General features: G+C 39.1%; 1 protein-coding gene across 1 annotated transcript; it reads right to left on the bottom strand.

Moving 5' to 3' along the window:
* Positions 1 to 1,879: 1,879 nt before the first annotated feature.
* Positions 1,880 to 4,084, bottom strand: LOC104366131 (arg8-vasotocin receptor). Its single transcript, XM_009973011.2, has 2 exons — positions 3,169 to 4,084; positions 1,880 to 2,082 (listed from the first exon to the last, which is right to left on the bottom strand). The coding sequence occupies exons 1-2, from the start codon at positions 4,082 to 4,084 to the stop codon at positions 1,883 to 1,885; spliced, it is 1,116 nt and encodes a 371-aa protein (XP_009971313.2). The 3' UTR covers positions 1,880 to 1,882.
* Positions 4,085 to 15,813: the final 11,729 nt, after the last annotated feature.

The raw sequence follows: 15,813 nt of genomic DNA, 5'->3' as shown, positions 1-15,813 counted from the left end.
GAAGCGTTTCTATTTACAGTTCCTTTCAACACTGCATATTTTACTTTGTAACTAACTGCAATCAAAGGAAGCAGAAAGACAAAAAGCCCCACCACTTACTGCTGGATTAAGCCATAAGGGAGAACCTAACTGAGAGATAATTTGACTGAAAGTCAGTGGTTGAATATAACAAATATCTTATCAATAGTCTGGATTGTATCTTGGATGTTCGTACCTCAGATAAGGACACTGTAATTTGAGTTACAGAAATGCTCTAACAGGGAACATGTTGTGGGGTAGAATTAATAACTATTAATTAAATAGAGGAGAAAAAAAACAAACAAACAAACAAACAAAACAGCAAGAAAAAAGTATCAACTGCAATTATAGTAAGAGACTTCATCATTTCATACAGACTCTTCCCATTTCTGTCTGGCTCTGATACTATCTTCATCCACCTTCTTCTTCTTCCTACTTGCTGGAGACCTGTTCTTGCTAGCTGGACTGGGACACCAGCTTTTCCCATCATAAAGAACAGTGATATTTGGTTCAACCCCTGGTCTAACTATACAGGGAATAGAAATCATAGAATATTCAGTCATATCAGCACACATTAACTTGAAGCGTAACTATTCTCACAAGCACTTCTCACAAGCCAATCAGTATTTAGTTTAAATCAATATTTCTTTCAGTACAATTTAAAGACTACTTGAAAAAACCCACTTTTATAGCTTTTCCATTGAATTCTGAGATTGTTAGCACCTATAAAAACGAAATGTGAATAGCACTGATGAAACGTTGTATAATGTAGGCAGATGATACACAAGTATTACCAAGTACCTCCATGAATGCAGCTCTATTCTCAGCTGGAAGATCCTTGCTGATATTCCTTCCACATTCCTCTGATTAGTTTGCAGACACTGAAAGGGAAATAAATAGCTACCTGCACAAAACACCCACAAACTAGCAAGCAAATGGCATTTTAGGATAAAGATACGCAGATTTATTTTTATCATGAAGGGGAGATAATTGAAATTGAGCCCGAAGAGGTTCTAAGCACACTCTGTAAATAAATTGCATGCCAGAAGAAGTAGGTCTGAATACCAAATGAAAGTGTACATTCCTAGCACCCGTTTTTATTTAAAGTATATATACATGTGTGTATGGGGGGGGGGGTGGGGAGGTGGAGGGGAGAGGGTCAGTTAACTGCTTGCACATCAGGGAACGCATGGAAGATCACATCCCATGGTGTCATGTCACAAAGCTGGACTGCTACTATGCTGCTGCTACCAGAGATCCAGAATGGCAATTGAGACTGAAGTAGATGTTCAGTGTCACAGGGACACTGAATTCTGTTTTAAAAAATTATATTAAGCTGCTTGGCGTTTTATAAATGTATGAGGAGTTAATTTAAATCAGGTATTAATAATATCTGTCAAATTATGTTTCTGACTTTCTGCTGTCTTCTCAAGGTTTTCTAGACTGTCCCTCAATCACACCAGAATGATGAACAATTCATGGTTCAGTTTGAAAACATATTCAAGTCTAATTATGTTAGATTCCTTTCCAGTTATGTTTCAATTTGTTGGACTAGTTAGTTGTAAAATTTTACTACTTTGAAATCCAGAATCACAAAACAGAAAGTACTTTAGGACACAAAATACCTAAGATACTTTTACATATCTTTGTCAGTCTCTACAAGAATTCATTCTGGTAACACAGGTAATGGAAGTACCGAGTCAGGCTTGCACAACACAGAAATTGCTACATAACTAAGAAATATATTTATACAACGTAAGACGGTTTTCCAGCTTCCTTATCCACAAAACAAGAGATGCTGGTAAAATATCAATAGTTTTCTGAACATAAAAAATGTAACAAAACAGCAAAAAGCATTCAACATTCATGCAGAAGTACTGTTTTCCTCAGGGTCTCTGTCTACAAGATGAATGCTCCCTGTGATCACCGATTCCTCTTGAGTCGAGGTGTTCTCCAGCTGCTTATTTGAGCAATATGGAATGTGGCCACAAAAATACATGTAAATCCATGGGTTGGTGCAACTATTTAAATTGCCAAGGAGCATGATAATGGTGAATGCCGAACCTAGAATGAAATAGTTAAATGAATAACAGAGTAAATAAAGCACTCATATAAATAAGTAACATTTGCACAGTCTGCTGCTTTCTGGTATACCTGTTCATATATTAAAGTTAATCTAATAGTAGGAAATTCCCATTTATTCAATTAAATCTGTAATTTCTGAAGGTATGAAGCACACTATATTGTATGCATTTCAGAGGTAAATACTTCCATATAGCTTTTTTTTTTGATGTAGCTTAGATTAAATTTAAAAGCAATTACTAACCTGCTACGCAGATACAGACAAATGCAGATTTATATATTAATATAAATGTATGTAGAATAAGACTTAAATTCACACTGACAGGAAGAATTCTTAAAGCAAAGATCAGAAGATTTTTTTTTCTCATCAGACGGAGCTATCACCTTTTTTTCCTTTGTCTTATACCTTTGAGTTTAGAATAGGTGAACTTAAATAAAGTCACATACAGAGTCTGCCTTTCACAAAGAGGCAATAGTATAAGTCTGACAAAATTAATCTTGTTTACCACAGTGTGTTCTTTGATACCTCTCTCAGGCTTGCTTTTTTGCTTTATAAACATTTGTTTCACAACTTCTAATTGTTTTATGGTATACTAAAGAGATTTCATCAATATGATTTTATATTCACAAAAAAAAAAAATCAGATGTCTTATAACATCACTGTTCCATCCAGTAAATAAGTAATATTTATGATATTACTGATAGTTAATTACTCATTTTCACCTCAAGAACCCAAAATACTGCTACTATAATATCTAAAACCTCTAAAAGTCTAAAACCTTGCTAGAGTAGATGATAGTTTTCACTGAGCTGTTCATTAATCTTTAAATCATTAATCACTCAAAACACACACACAATACACACACTGATATGATGTTTTGATCACATAACACATCAAATTCTCTGTAACTAATTAAATACTATAGATAATCAACCCAGGATTTTCTTTTTAATCATACTCAAATGATCATATGTAACTTTTACACAAAAGCAAAGTGCAAATATAAAGCAATACAGCAATGTGCTAGCCTGATATGAAGTTATGAGTGAGGATGGAGAGTATCTTACCTTCGGTCACGACACTGGGGAACCACACAGACCACAGCTGTGCAATGAAGAAAGGTGACCAACAGAGAACATATGCAACAACTGTCACCACTGTCATTTTTACAGTCTTGATCATAGCCTTTGAAATACAGTTCACACTGCTTGCTCGGGATGGCAGGACTTGCTTCTGATTTGTTACTTCATATTCATTCTGTTTTTTCACATAAATATTTCTTTTGATTATTTTGCAAATCTTAACCTGGCATGTGATAAGGATGGCTGAGGGAATGAAGAATATAACTACAAAAATCCAAGTCACATATGTCCTGGGGCCCCATGGCTGAATAAATTCACCCCAACATTCAAAAACACCTGGAGATATTTCAGTCTTAGAAAAGATAAATACCTGTGGTAGGCTAAGAATCAGTGATATAAACCAGCTGGTGCAAATGGGGATGTTCCAGAGAGCTCTCTTCTTTTGGAAAGTGACCATAGGGTAGCAAACTGCTTGATATCTGTCCACTGTCATGACCACTATCATATAAGTAGAGGCAAACATGCCCAGCAATTGTAGATACTTGATAATTCTGCACAAAAAATCTGGCCCTATGAAAATGTCTGTAATATCCCATATAAGTTGAGGCAGCACTTGAAAAAAGGCTACCACTAAGTCAGCGATGCTGAGGTGAAGCATGAACACGTACATCCTAGAGAGCTTCTTTCTTCTTTGCCACAGCACCAGTATGAGAATAAAATTGCCCACAGATGCTGCCAGAAATATGACCCCCAGTACAGCAATCTCTACTTGAGCTAATTGCTCATTTCTTTCTGGTCTTCCAACAGGATCTGACTGATTTGTCAAACTCAGGAATCTGTGAGGAGAAGGACTCTCGGTCTGATGTGTGTTATCCTGCATAGGAAATGAAAAATTCTTCATAGTGCACAGAAGCTACTTACAGTAGCTGCTACTTGCGACTCAGGTTGACAGCTGTGAAGTAGTGGCTAGCAAACAAACCAGCCCTGGGTTCGGGTTTCGGTGTATCTTCAAGCAAATCTCCTCCTGCTTGTGTGAACTAAAGCAGTGGGACCTGGATCTTGATAAAATTCTGTCTCTTGCTGGCATGCAAAAAGGCTTTATATAGGCTCCCAGCAGACAGAGCCTTATGTAACTGCAGAGCCCTCGGGTAGGCTGCAGGGACCACAGCCAATGGCAGACTGAGCCACACAATTGGGGGAAATACATAAATAAAAGGCAAAATTCAGAGGCTCAATGTAATTCAATTACTCACTTCAGTCAAAACCCGAACTTGTAAATAGCTGTGGCCAAAATCATACTTAAATGATCTTACTCAGGAGAGTTCTTGCACATCTTTTTTTACACAAACCAGAAGTGCATGCTGCGGCTGAAGCAGAGGAATGTTTATACGTAGACGGAAAGTTGGGCCCCTGAGCTCAGGCACAATGTGATGGCAATTCTCTAGGCTACTCGGGCATGACCACATCCTAAATGCAGCAGAGACAAAGAAATGCATTTTTCCATAGCTCTTTTTTTTCCCTTCTCTTTCTTTGGAGTCACCTGATTCTAAACAAAACAAAACAAACAAACAAATAAACAAAAAAAAATATTTGAACTGTCCTAAAAATAATCTTTTCATTTCAAGACAGGGTCAAGATTCAGAGTTTTTTTCTCAGCAAAATGAAAAATAACACATGTGAAATAAATTACTTTTAAAGGGACTGTGAGTCTACTGAGAATGTAATAGAAAAATAAGTGAAAATTCAGTGGGAAATCCAGCTAAGGAAAAGGTCTCTACAATGAAACAATTTCCAGGAGTCCTTATTCTACTATAGTGCTAAAGGCTGGGAGGTCATTTTTCAGTACCTAATCTTTTTTATGTTTGTGGAGTAAATTGTATCATGACCACAAGAATTTCATTGCTCCTTGACCTTCCAGTATGACTGTTGCATATTGTTAGTGGCAGATAAGAAATACAATTTTGATTTAATTTCATTTACTCTCCCTCAGTCTGCCCTCTTAATCACAAAAGAGAGATTTAATAAAATGAATCAATTTAATATGAAAGATAACACATATATGTATGCAATCTTGTTTGAAGCTAGAGCACTCATATCCTTTTGGCTACAGTCAGGAGACTGGTAATTTGAAGTTTTTCTGAAAAGGAAACCGGTAAAGTTAAAAGTATGTCCATGCTGCATGTATAGTACACAATACTGCACCTACACTGATTAATCACTGTGATCATGACTATGTTATAAAACTAGCTCAGGAATCTCATGAACAAACTACCATCTCTTTGGCACTAAATGTTGTCATGTATCAACGGACAGGGGCAGGGCAAAATTCATAAACAGGATGCTGAGGTAGACTGCAACAGTTTATGAAACCAGCATGACCTCTTTCCTCTCCCTCTTTCCCCCTTCCATCCCATCATGAGACTGATGTTAATACCTCAGGAGAGGGTAAGACTATGAGAACAGACAACAGACAAGTTGAACAATCTCAGGAATCTTTGCCGCTGACAGCAGCTGTAAGTATCCATAATCCAGATTTGGCTGAACACTGCTGCAGCTGCCTGAGCCTACAACAGCTTTTCTCTAAGACCATGTTGCAAAGAGTATGAAATAACAACTTAATCTAATATACCTGATAATTTTTTCCTAAATAGAAGCCTGTTTATGGGAAACTTGGATTCCTGAGGTTGTTTCCTTTTAGTTTTGCCCCCAGTTTGGAATCTATCTTGATTAGTAGGAAACAGCATGGGAAGACCATAACGGAATAAATGGGTTTGTGTCTACCCTCACTCTCCCTTCACCCAGCAACTTGCAGAAGAGTAACTGAACTGGTCACAGACCACGAACCCCTGGCAATCTGCTGATGGCAAAAACTGTGTTGTAGAGTAGACTGGCTGATCTCGAGTTCTGCCTTCAGATGGAGACAAAATTTCAGGAGTTCCAAAATCATTTACCTTGACCATCCTCACTCTATGAGTTAACAAAAAGACAGGTGGCATCGTTATTCTTCTAGCAGGATACAGAGTAATCTAGGCAGAGGAAGGACTAAGTGGGTTGAAACAGGAACATGTTGAATAGAAAACTAAGCCCAGGATCAGGCATAAAAGATAAAAATAAGCTTACATTTCATGATCTGAAAGATGATCAAGGAATTATATGTAAAAAGACCAGAATATGCAACACAAGTCACTTCTGGAATACTATTGGGAGACTAACCAGAATATAGTACCAGAAGCCCATATTTGCAAGATTTTCACAATGCATAATGTGTGGGTAGACATCTATTTCAGTCAAATGTGGTTTATCACCTATACCGAGAACAGTCCAACAAGATCCCTGGGAACATGCAACTCTTCCTAGGCCTACACATGTACACAGCACGTATTGTCTAGGCTGCAGACATGTTATAATAGATGTCAGGCCCAGCATGTGGATGTAGGTAAAGGGCAAGCACACTGTGCAACAAGTAGCCTTTGCCATGTTTCTAAAATGGAAGGTGGCCCTCCTTGTACAAATTGCCCTAGTGATGTAAGACTCTACTCCATCTTGCATATAATCAGTTCAATATATGTTAATGGTTTCATAACTTTATAACCCTGCCCTTTCCATCTTTTTCATCCATGCTAGCAGACATGAAATTGAATCCACTCTGGGAATATAACTTGCTGAGAAAATTAAAACAGGATAACAGATGAAAATGCTTAAGTAGTCTTAGCTGTTCTTTTACCCGAATAGTGTCCTTCTCCTACTGGCCGGCTTTGCTCCATTCCAAGCCATATCTGTCCAAGTTAAATTATTTTCCTAAATTACTGACTTTCAGTAGTGTGGGAAGGCACATTTTAATTTACTTCTGCTGAATTTCTCAGTGAGGGCTCTCATCTAATTTTTGTTGGTTAGCTAGTAGGGAGGGATTCAGCTCATGGATTAAGACTTAAATTCAGGTGTCTGCTTAGAATTACAGAATCACTCAGCTGCTTATGGCAGAAACAACACCGAATTCAGACCAGTTTACTTAGGGTTTGTCCAGTCAAGTCTTGAAAACCTCTAAGAGCTTAGACCCCAAAACCTCCTTGAGTAATTGGTTGAGAATATTTAATTATTTTCATTTTGAAAAAGCTTTCCTTATATGCCACCAGACCCTCCCCTGATTCTGAGCATCTTCTCTCATTCTTGTGCCATGACCTCAGTAACACCCTGGCTCAGACTTCTTGCCTGCCTCCCCGTAGGTACCGGGAAGCACTCTGAAGCCATCTCTCCTCCAGGATGAACAAGCTGTACTGGGAGCCTTACAGAAAATGTTGTATTTGAGAAGTTAGTGAGCTTGACAAGGACATGTCTGCTCTACTGAGCCTTGTACTTAAAGCCTGTGCTGGCACTGGTGAATGTTATGACAGAGATGACATCCCAGACTGTCGGGAGAAGTTACATGATTGTTTGCTACACAAAATAAAAGGCTCCACAGTGTGGGAGGGAGGAGGAACCCCTCCACAGACGGCATCTGTGCAGTGCGCTGGGGGAGGATCCATCTGATGTCTGCCTGATGATGCACAAAAGCAGGGTTCCCAGCATTGGAAGCAACCTAAGATTTCCTCCCTATCTGTATTTCTGGTTCTACCCTACCTTATGAAAACAGCTATTTTGCCACACCCTTTATTGTTGCACCCCACTGGTGCAGAGCACAAGCCTGGCTCACTCAGCCTCCCACACCAGGTTACATCTTCCAGCCCTTCCATCATCTTCCCGGCCCTATGCTAAGATCATTCAAGCTCATCAACACCTTTCCTGTGCAGGGGCTCCACAACCAGAGGCAGCATTCCAGATGTGGTGTAATGAGTGCTTCATAGAAGGGAATAACTACTTCCCTTGACCTATGGATTACATGTGATTTGTGTGTCAACTCCCATCACATCCAAAGGGAATCAAGGCTCCAGTTCAGTGCCTAAATGCAGGTGCAGAGTACTGTTTGAATTGACCTCAGGCATAATGAGATGATCCAAGACTCATTTAGCATAGGCTTTACCCTGTCATCGCATTAGGATTGTGGAACAATTTAACTTTCTAAAATCCATGTAGATTCCTCAGTGTATTTTTTTTCCTAATATTCTTGGAAGATGAGATATTGCCTAGTTTGTTGTTATTGCTACAATTCTCAAAATTCCAACATTATCCAAATAATAATTCTTTCATCCTTCCTCTGGCATTTGATACTTCAAATCTGCAGTAACATCAAGTAATTCATTTGAATTTACTGAGGCTATACAAGATGTAATTTGGGTAAGCATTTTTTCTGTACCTATAGCTGGGTAATCATTCCAAGTCACTTTGTTGTTCAAGGAGATATTTTCAAAGCTAGGATTTCAACAAATCTCAGCCATAATTTCTCCTGTGGCAACAATACTGACTATACTAGCCTGAGTACCTTAATCATAGAATCACTGAATCATAGAAATATTGGTTAGAAAAGACATCTTGAGGTGTTCCTCCAGAGCATAACTGCTTATTGAAGTGGGACTATCACTATCACTAGATCAGGTCAGACATAGCTTCGTCCAGCCGGGACTTGAAATCCTTCATGTATGGAAATTCCACTTCTCTGGGCAGCCTGTTCCAGTGCTCTTGGTGAAGAATTACTTCTTAATCCACTTTCAGAACCGCCCACAGTGGCCACTGCCATCTATTAGATCACCTGGCACCACTGAGAATTTAGTACCCTCAACTCTGTTTCTGCCCTCAAAGTACTTATAGGCTGGTGTTAGATTACTCCTTAACCAAACCTTTGCCAGACTAAACAATCTTTGTGTTCCAAATCTGCATGAATTGCAGTGCATTGCAGAAGTTTTTACCAAGCCAGACAAGGAATATATGCTGAAGCAGAGATATGTGCATTTTAGTGTTAAAAGCCCCCCACCAACTTCTAAAAAACAGCAACTATTTCATCTCATGACAGACATTACTTATTGAATACCACTTGTGAAGATAATAGGCTTGCATTCTTTTACTTTGGAATGCAGAAATAAGTTATAAAAAGTCCCTATTTAAGAAAAGATCAAGTGGAAAATGCTGCTGTCTGCTTTTGATTTAAGAAACTCAGGTCTGCCTCTTTTCTCTGTGAGATTCTGTAGATCTGAAGAGTTAGTAGATTATTGCTACTGCACTTGTCAAGTCATGAAAACCAATTAATTAAGAAAAGCAAATTTTCACACGGTTGGCTACATCTCTAGAGGATTTTAGAGAAATCAAAAATTACTTCCTTAGCGCTGATGCGATTCTATTTCTTTTCAAACATTAAAATGTAAAAACCAGCTACCATAGACCTTATATGGTGGAAAGGACTACAATGTGCAGTAAAAGATTCAGTTATCAAGAAGAGGGTAGAAACTCCTACTTCTTAATATATTTTTATATAAAACTTTTACTTAGTAAGATATTCTAGGGTGGATAAAAAGAGTTAACATGGTATTCAATTGAAAATGCCCTAGTGATACAGAATACATTTGAGGAGATGTATTAAGTCATGTAAATACATACCAGTAGCATGAAATGTAATCAGAACTCCTTTTGGAAGTACTGTAATGGCTAGCAAATGAATTCTTTCATATAGGAGATTAGCCAAAGTTACACATGAGTACTGTTCAAGGATTTAGCCTGTATCACGGAAGCATTTACAGCAAAGTAATTAAAATATTGCTTATTTCCAGAATGCAGTGGATAAACCCCTCCACTGTAAGTTATCTTTACTGGACTAAAATTATGTACACCTTTTTGCTGCTGTACTGGTACAACTTCCTATAGTTCTGGGTTTTTTTCTAAAAAAAAAAATCCTACTGATAATTCAATAGTTATATTAACATACATGGTTATTTGGACCAGGTTTAATGATTCACTCCAACCCTATATAGTTAGAAAGTTACTGGAGAAGGTCTATGGAACCAAAGCAGCCTCAAACACAACAGCTAAAGCCAATGCACCAACAAAAGATAGAGAAATATGTATTGCAGACACTACTGCAGGCAGTGTACAATCATGCAATGTAGGAAGCTACTAATGCTGTTGTCATGACATGAGAAGACACTAAATAATGCGTAGTGTCAATAACTCAATTCTTCAGAGTTAAGCTTTGATTTGGACAGAAGCTCTTTTGGGTAGGAAGGAGAACTTTTAGTGAAGCCAAAAGAGTACTGGAAAATAGCAGGACAACCCAAAATCTCATCCATTTCCAGTCCAGACACACTATAAACTACCTTGTCCCAGGTTTGACTGAGGTGTGGGTTCTTTTTTTTGGTGGCAGGGGAGGGGCTACAGTGGTGGCCCCCTGTGAGAAGATTCTCGAAGCTCCCCCAGCTCCAATCCGGCACTACCTCTGCACCAAGGCTGAGCCAATCAGCTGAACCTCTGCCATAATGATAAGAAGGGACCTGGTGAGGAGTCAGACTTGTGAGAAGGAGTTGCAACATCTGTGTGAACACCAAGGTCAGTTGAGGAATGGAGGAAAAAAGGAGAGGAGGTGTGCTGGAGCAAAGACCCCCCTGTATCCTGTGGTGAGACAGCAGGGTGGCCCCCCCCACGCCACCCATGAAGATCTACGGTGGAGCAGACATTGATTTATGGCCTGTGAGGGGCCTCTCGTAACCAACCAAGGTGACTTTGCCCAAAGAAGGACAGGACCTTGTGGGAAAAGGTAGTCCCACGGTTGTACTTCAGCACTGGGAGGATTCCAGCACGTGGGGGTGTCCCACACCAGAGCAACTTGGGAAGGGCTGCAGCCCATGGGAGGGACTCCAGTTGGAGAAAATTGGTGTCCCATGCTGGAGCAATGTAGGGAAACGCTGCGGCCTGTGGAGGGGACTCATGTCAAGAAAGTTTGTGGAAGACTGTCTCCTGTGAGAGGGGGACCACGCTGGATCAGGGGGAAGAAGTTCCAGACACTGTCTCCACCGAAGATGGAGAAAGTGGCAGCACTGACTGCACCCCCCCATCCCAATATCAGGAGCAGAGCTGATCCCAGGAAGAAGGGAGGGGTGGAGGGAAGCTGTTCTCAAGATATGGCAGTGCTTCTCACTGTCCTACTCTGTTAAGTGTTGTTGGTAGTATCTGTAATAAATCTATGTTCTTTTTTAATTCCCCTAACAAGTCTGCCTTTTCCCCATGAGCATAATGGGTAATTTGTCCCTCCCAGTCCTATCCTGAATCCCAAGCGTGGCTTATTTTTCCCTTCTCATCGCTGTGAGGGAAGGGAGGAGTGAGCAGCTGTGTGGTGCTCAGTTGCCCTCTGAGCTCAAACCACTACATACTCTTAAGTTTTCAAATTAACATTATAATGACCATAGGACAATAATCTGTCCTTCTAACCCTGTTTATATACCAAAAGTGGAATTTAATCCCTTCAAGGTGGACTTAGTTGTGAGCAAACACTGCTCTCCTACAGACAGATACACACATACACACACACACACACACACACACACACACACACACACATAAGATCTGGATACCTTTCACTTTCCATGAAACTATGTTCACTTCCCAGATGAGTAAGTTAACTGTGTATTTAAAAAAAAGGGGATGTTACTTTAGTATGATTAAAAGCTGCATAACAACAAATCCAGCTTTATTGCCTTAAAACCTAGGACTGCAACACATCAAACTACTATAATTACTGTTAGGCAATATTTTGGAACAAGACTCTTCTAAATTAAGTGCATCCTTTAGTAGGAATTAGCCACAGGCATTAAAGCCAGAGAAAAAACAATGTGTATGGGCCTCCTGTGACTCGTAACTAGGCACATCCCAGGTACTCACCATAAAACTGTACCACTAACTGCGTACTTTACTACGCATCTCTTTTTAATCCCTAAGGAGATTATGTCTGAAAGAATAATTTTTTAACCTGTTTCAGTAAAAGCTTTATTATTCACCAGTGCTGACCTCATTTCTCTGGCTGTTTCTGATTTCACAGACATTACTAACAGCAGTAAGTGAGAGTCCCACTCAGCCCAAAGCCCGGAACTGGCTTGCTTAATTCATCTACTTGAATTATGGTGGTAGAATTATTGTCCACAGTTTGCAAACCATTCTCTAAATAACATTTTTTCTCCCACTGCTGCTGTAAAAGTTTGTGCAACTTTAATAAATAGCACTTACCCATACAGTACTGAGCTTTTACTGGTACTTCTACAACTTTCATCAGGTTACTTTAGGTTGAGATAGAAATAAATCATTACAAATCAGGTACATAGGCTTCTGTCAAAAAGTATCTTTTTCATCTGCAGCATTCCAGACAGTCTGGATTCTCTATTAGGACACTAAATGGCCTGCCAGCTCACCTGCCATCAGGGCTGTGGAAAAAAACTGACAGATAAGGACCCTCACCAATACTGGCCAGAGCAAAAAAAAATAGAGAAATAATGTGTAACTTCAGTAGAAGGAACTATGATGGACTGGTTTTGAAGAAGAATGACAAAGTATTTTTTCCACAGATGAGACATTATAAACAGAGTTTTTTAATAAAGGGAAAAATGCTAAGATGGAACTTAGTATAATACCTCAAGGTCTGGTGCAAAGGTCAGACAAATTTCAATGTTTTAATTAAAAGACAAAGTAAATAGCAATGACTCAGTTTCTCTGACGACTCTGAATAAGCAATTGCAAACAATGTGGACAGTGAATTAATTCCAGTGGACCTATAGAGGCAGTGCTTTGACCTCCTTCCATTCATGCCAGTAACTTTGTCTGGCACTTGCACAATCACACTCCCAAACAGATGCTGCAGTAACAAAACTCGCACCGGTTCCCGAGTGCTGAAAGATAACAGAATGATTATTTTAGTGATCACAGTGGGCTGAAAATGAATTGTAATATGACCTCTAGCATGAGTCTGAATTTCAAATTCTAAGTAATCAACTGCACTATTCATAACTACTATATAATTATTTGATTAGTACGCTCTTGTTTTTATCAGTTAGTTTTCTAGAATGCTCAGAACCACTGATCAAGGCCAGCGACCATTGACTACGAGCTGTAGAGGCAATACAGGCTAGCTGAGTAAAAGACTTCAGGTACCAATTCCCTGAGCAGAATCCAAAACCCTGATTTAGGGATCCAAAACCCTGTTTTGGGGGTCCAAGCACCTCTACATTGGGTGGGAAGCAGGAAACTGGCTGGATTTAGCAAAGCAGGAAAATGAACAGTGTGGGGTGTAGCTAAATCCCAGATCCAGAGTCTAATCTAGAGTCTTAACTCTGAATGAGAGCCAGGTACCTCTACTTATTCAAAATGCAGAGCTCATAACTTCTAAAGGAACTTTACAACCATTTCTTCAAGGAACAGGCTGGGACTTGTCCAGTTCTTTCAAATGGGGTGAGAAAATGGAGGTACCTGGGTGGGGAGAGGAGAAATAGCAGGAATAGGAGGGAAGAACAGGAACAAGACAATATCCAGTATAACACTATTCTCAATGGAGTATTTGCCCAGGTGATGCAAGAAAATGGGGTCTGTGCTATTTTCAGCCTGAGAAGATTTAAATACACATCTCTGGTTCCCTAAGAGAATTTCCTTTTCACCAACTTATTGGCAAGGCAGAATGGAAAATGCTTTCTCTTCTTGTTGAAACTAGGTGACTACACACAAAAGAATGGAATATTCATGGAACAAGAAGAAATCCCGGAAAAAGGGATGTAGTTCTATATCTTTGTGGCTAAAGCACTCCAATGGAAAAGGGAACACCACAGTCTGGTGTCTGCTCCTATATATACATTTTATACCAGAAGTTATTGTGTAATGAGAATAATCTGAGGAATCAAGACCAGAAGCTATGGCCATCATTGTAAATGACTTCCTAACCATGAGGCAGTAAAGTTATACTTACTTTTGCACTTACCCTTCTGTTCCAGTACACTTACTTTTCTCATTTGGAATAACCCTATCAGGAAAAACATCATGGGAATAAATTTGGTCTTTTCTGATTACAGGTCATAAGGCTGACAGCACTGTCCCATGCGGCACTGAAGATAGCCAGGCTGGTTTGGAGTCCGTGCAGCCATGGCAGCAGCACACAGAGGGAAAGATCAGGTGGGATTTGGTGGGATCTGTTACCGTTCTAGTACTGTATATGCACATCACAGTTTAATAGCAATGAAGTCTGTGCTGGTTATCAGTCCCATAAACGCACTACACATCTATACATGACAAGCAATGTAAAGCAGGTTTTTGTATAGTGATCCCAGACTGTCTTGTTAACTAACAGCACTTTGTGCATACACAAAAAGCAACTGCCTTGTCCACGGTGCAGACAGGAGCTCAAATCCTGCAAGCAGTCACATCACTGTGGTGCGACAGCTGGATGAACTTTCATTTTAAAGTGTGATTCAGTGCGGATGTGCCCTTAGGGATTCTGACCCTCCTGCTACACTTCTTTTGGAAGATGTGTCTGGGAGAGGAATGGAATAACAACCCAAAATATTCACTGGCTGCTAGGTGAACTGATTGCATAATATTTAGTACAACAATTTATAATATTCTATGAAAATGAGTTGCCTTCTTAGCAAACTTGTTCCTTCTGTATTATTTTCTAAGATTCAATGACAATAAGGAGAAAAGCATCCTAATTACTTTCAGTAACTGATGTAAGACAAAGATACTAAGCAGTTGCAATGTAAGTCTTATATTGCCTGCTTTTTGGATTTATGGAAGGGTATTTCACAACCATGCAACTACCCAGAAATTACAGTTTTCCCTGAAAGTTTCTCTTCTATTTGAGTTGTTTAAGACTCTCTAAGGCTTCAAGAATTTTCAGTTCTTCCTTGACATGAGCAAAATATTGAAGGGAAGTAACAGAGATAAAAAAGCAATAAGAAAATAATGTAGAAATGTTCCACTTGATTATTTGCAGTGTTTCTGCCAAAAACCGCAGGCAAATGAAAGGCTGCAGAAAGTATCCATGCTATCATAAGCATGATATCTTGTGCTTGTGTCCAATGGCCTTCATTCTTGTTATTTTGAGAACTTTCAGTGAATGCTCATTCAAGTCGCAAATTATTTTTTCAATGTTCCATCTCTGAAACCAAGGAAATGTTTTCCCATTTTTGTCTGCCATCTAGTGTTAAGAGGCTGAATAGCCGTGTTCTGCATTTACAAAGCTTAAAATACTTGGGAGCACTACTAAGCTTCTGCTTGTCTTACTATGTTCGTGAAAATAGAAAGCAGCATTTTCCCTAAGGCTTAATTGAAGATGTTAGATTTAAGCATCTATCTCTAGATACCATTATTAGCAGAATACTACCCTACCAATGTATGTTAATTTGTCATAGTGTTTTGAAATACTCGGGGTTTTTTAATTTCATTTTCTTACATGACAGTGTTGTGTTTCCAGGATACATCCATAATCAATATGGCAAACAAAATCAAAACCCCTTCTTGTATATACTCAAGTGCTATTCATATAATACCTTTGTATCAAATGTACAGTGAAAGTATATGCAAAACTATTTTCTCAGTATTAACATGTCACCCCCTGAAGTTGTTCTATTCAGGTTTAAGTCATCTAAGCTGAAACCACCTCACTCTGCAACTGGAATAACAATAAAGAGTAAGGTTTAATTTTGTAAAGCGTTTCAGAATTAAATAATTTCAGGGTGT

This window comes from Tyto alba, unplaced genomic scaffold, assembly GCF_018691265.1.
Source record: "Tyto alba isolate M040663 unplaced genomic scaffold, T.alba_DEE_v4.0 Super-Scaffold_2, whole genome shotgun sequence".
Taxonomy (NCBI): Eukaryota; Metazoa; Chordata; class Aves; order Strigiformes; family Tytonidae; genus Tyto; species Tyto alba.
Note: the sequence above shows the minus strand (reverse complement) of the source record. Positions and strands in the feature narration are given on the sequence as shown.